Raw genomic sequence first — 3,374 nt, 5'->3', positions numbered from 1 at the left:
AATTTGTTGATCACATGATTAGAGATAATATCAAATAGTTTCCTAGTTTTGGAGAGATTCAGCTGCAGCCTGCAGGGTTGAATCATATATGCAGTTCTGTTTATCCGTTTTACTTTTGATACCTTAGCAAATTTAGCATAAATACGAAGGAAAAAAAATCTAATTTAGGAGTCCAAATTACTTGTGGATCATCATCACTAGCTATAATAAATCATTAAAGAAAAAGATGTTACTGCATAAAATCTGTTTCTATAAAAATCGTTAAAGAAAAACATGTTACTGCATAAAATCTGTGAAACAATCAAAGGCGGTAGCTGCAAAGGGTTAGAAATTTAAACTGATCATCTTTGTCTTGATACAAAGACAACCTGTGCACATTTCTCTCTCTAGCACAGTGATCTATTCCTTTCATGTCATCATGGGGTACTTTTAATATTCTTCAACTCCTACACTTCTACTCTCTGTCTTGTTCGTCATCTAATATTACAGCAGCCTTCTGATCAAAGATGATAATGAAAATGAAAATAGAAAGACCATACTCTAATTTTTCTTCTGTCTTGTTAGCTAAGACAACATATTAATCAGTGAGCTAGCTAACGTCGTCCATTGATTCAATCATTCTTCATCGAATCCGCATGAAGGAACCCAAGCAGTGGCGTAAACTGAATTGTGACCCTTCCATGTTAGCACCAGCATATCTTCTTCATTCTTCATGCCCCAGCCACTTGCATGTTCATCCAACACTTCTTTCACTTCCTTAACAGTCTCTTCGCCAAATGGAATACTAAGATACCCCGAATTATTCATCCGTTGTGACAATTGAATCCCCGACTCTAATCTCTCTATTCTCTGACCCCCTTCAAATCCGATTATGTTTTCAATTTTGTGGCCTATGTCAGCTTCGAATTCAGCTCTTTGAATACTATCTTTGGATAAGAATGTTTCCAATGCATCGAAAGGTATCCAAAGGAAATTGAAACAAGTGGTGATCCTAGATGTCAGACTTAGAGCTCCCAAGTCCGAATCCTCATCTATAACGGTTACAATTCGAGGATTAAGACGCTTAATCATACATAGAAAAACATCACGGGAAGCATTTCCTTTTTGATCATCAGGCAAATAACGCAGCCAATTCTGACAATTAATAACTAATGTCTCGTCATCCCTAAGGCCTAATGTTGAGGGGTTTAATATGCTTAATAGCATATCATAGTGAAAGTTAGAAGAATTATTGTCATAAGAGGGATTATGCAAGTCTTCTATCACATTAAACTCAAAAGGGACATCTCCAAATTTAGCAAAATTCGCGAGACGCAGTCCAACTTCTTCACTTGAGACATTTAAAAATGGAGGAACCGGGGGCCTCCAAGAGGGCACTACCGAGATTCGGAGACTAGGAGGCCCTTCGGGCCTCTTAGCCAAAGCATCTATTAAAGTAGGCCATTGCATACAGTGAGTGATACTAAAATCTATGATATGAACTTTAGGGCACCCTTGGATTGCCTTAAAAATGGCACTATTAGACGCACAAAAACCAAATCTATGCCAAGGGATAAGATCAACATACCCAGCTAGCTCGGTCACTGACATCAACCGATGTTTGCTAGCGCTGCTTCCATTAAAATTCATAGTTGTAGGGCAAACCCTAGATGCTCTAGAGACCAGTGCCCTCAAAAACCATGACGTTAGCCTTTGATTTGGATCACCAGAAGCCGAAGCGACGTTGTTGAGTACCCACATGACTTGTTGGGCTAAAGTGACATCGTTTTGTTCTAGGGCACTTGCACAGTGAAGAAGTAGCTTTTCTATGCATGCTCCATCAAGGTTTCCAAGACAGCCGTGTAGAGCACCGGCTAAAGGATTCTGAGACGATGAATTGAAATGACTGGAGGTTTGTAACGGTAGGGAGGATGCATTTCCTCTAATTTCAGTTTTCATTTTCCGGCACAGATTTTCTTTGATATAAAATTAGGGTTCTCTGGCTCTTACAATTTGCATGGAAAATCAAGAGTATGTACACATATGCAAAGCTTTAATCATATATATTTAGAAGTTGATGAACAACAAAAGGGTGTCAGTCATTTTACTACTTGTACTTAATTTGTCAATAATATAGATAGGCAAGAGTATATAAAGATGTAATCAAGAAAATTCTTAGTAGAGATCTTAATATGGCTCACTTATAATTCATACCTGTGAAATTATAGTACTATTTGCTGTGGACTGGAGAGAAAGGGGGAGGAAGATGGACTATGAGGGTCAGTTTTTCTATCTAGCTGGGGCCATGTATTTATATACGGTTAAATGTGTGCATGTGCCCAGATATTAAAGACAAATTAAATATAAATTTACACTCCTTATAAGTTGATGATTAATTATTTACCAGCATTAATAATGAATTATATTATATGTGAAGTTTAAAAAGGTTTACAATGACAAGACTAGCTAGCTACTGGGACGATGCATGCTTACAGCATAATTTGTCTGTGTTACTTTTTGCAATTTGTTGTGATATCGTTTACAGACAAATGATTTATTTGAGCATTTTTGTTTTGTTGTCTTTGTTTTTAAACAAATTATTCCAAGAGATCCAATAAAAGCTCTTGTATGTGCTTATGCATGCCTTATATATAGTACTTAAACGTTTGTTGTTACTTTATTCAAGGTTATAAGTTCGGTGATTGGACCATAGAGAATGATTCTGGTGAGCCAAAGTATATATAGATTACAAGAACATGTAATTAAACACCCTCACGTACATTAGTAAACTTATTTATTTTAAAACTTTAGATTAACAATGCAAAGTAATTGTTGTAAGACCAGTAGGTGGACATGATTAAATTAGTTAGCAGCTTTATTATGAATGGTTGAGATTAGTCAAAGAAAAATGTCACTAATTACATAACAACAAAAAGAGCTTTTCCAAATCAATTTGGCAGGATATCTTTGGGATTAGTTTTTAATCATTTCGATAAAGTAAGATTAAAGAATGAGTTAAGAAGCTGTCCTAGCCGGCCAAAGTTTTGTCAGCATGAGAAAAAAGAATGACACTGAAGACAAACTTAATATATAAAATTAAATATAACAAGTAATTCAACTTTTTTCGTATGTATTACACTATTACTGATTGATGTAGGCCTTTCATTTCCATCAATCCCACAAACATGCTAGTATAAAAAAAGAATATTTATTTGGTTGGTTGTGGCATGTAATTCCAATGTAAAAGACAAATGGGGCCATCTATGAGGCACTAATCAAAACGACAATTGAGTTATCTGTGACTCCACTTCAGCCTCTGCGTACTAGAAATAAATTGCTCTAAAATATTTGCACCAACTTTTTAATTTTATTTTTATAAGTGGTAAAACGTTATC

General features: G+C 35.6%; 1 protein-coding gene across 1 annotated transcript; it reads right to left on the bottom strand.

The window, feature by feature from the left end:
* Positions 1-261: 261 nt before the first annotated feature.
* On the bottom strand, positions 262-2,249 carry LOC141721004 (scarecrow-like protein 32). The gene has a single exon (XM_074523730.1). The coding sequence runs from the start codon at positions 1,936-1,938 to the stop codon at positions 616-618; it is 1,323 nt and encodes a 440-aa protein (XP_074379831.1). The 5' UTR covers positions 1,939-2,249; the 3' UTR covers positions 262-615.
* Positions 2,250-3,374: the final 1,125 nt, after the last annotated feature.

Source organism: Apium graveolens, chromosome 4 (assembly GCF_009905375.1).
Source record: "Apium graveolens cultivar Ventura chromosome 4, ASM990537v1, whole genome shotgun sequence".
In the NCBI taxonomy this organism is placed as follows: Eukaryota; Viridiplantae; Streptophyta; class Magnoliopsida; order Apiales; family Apiaceae; genus Apium; species Apium graveolens.
This window is presented reverse-complemented; position numbering and strand designations above follow the sequence as displayed.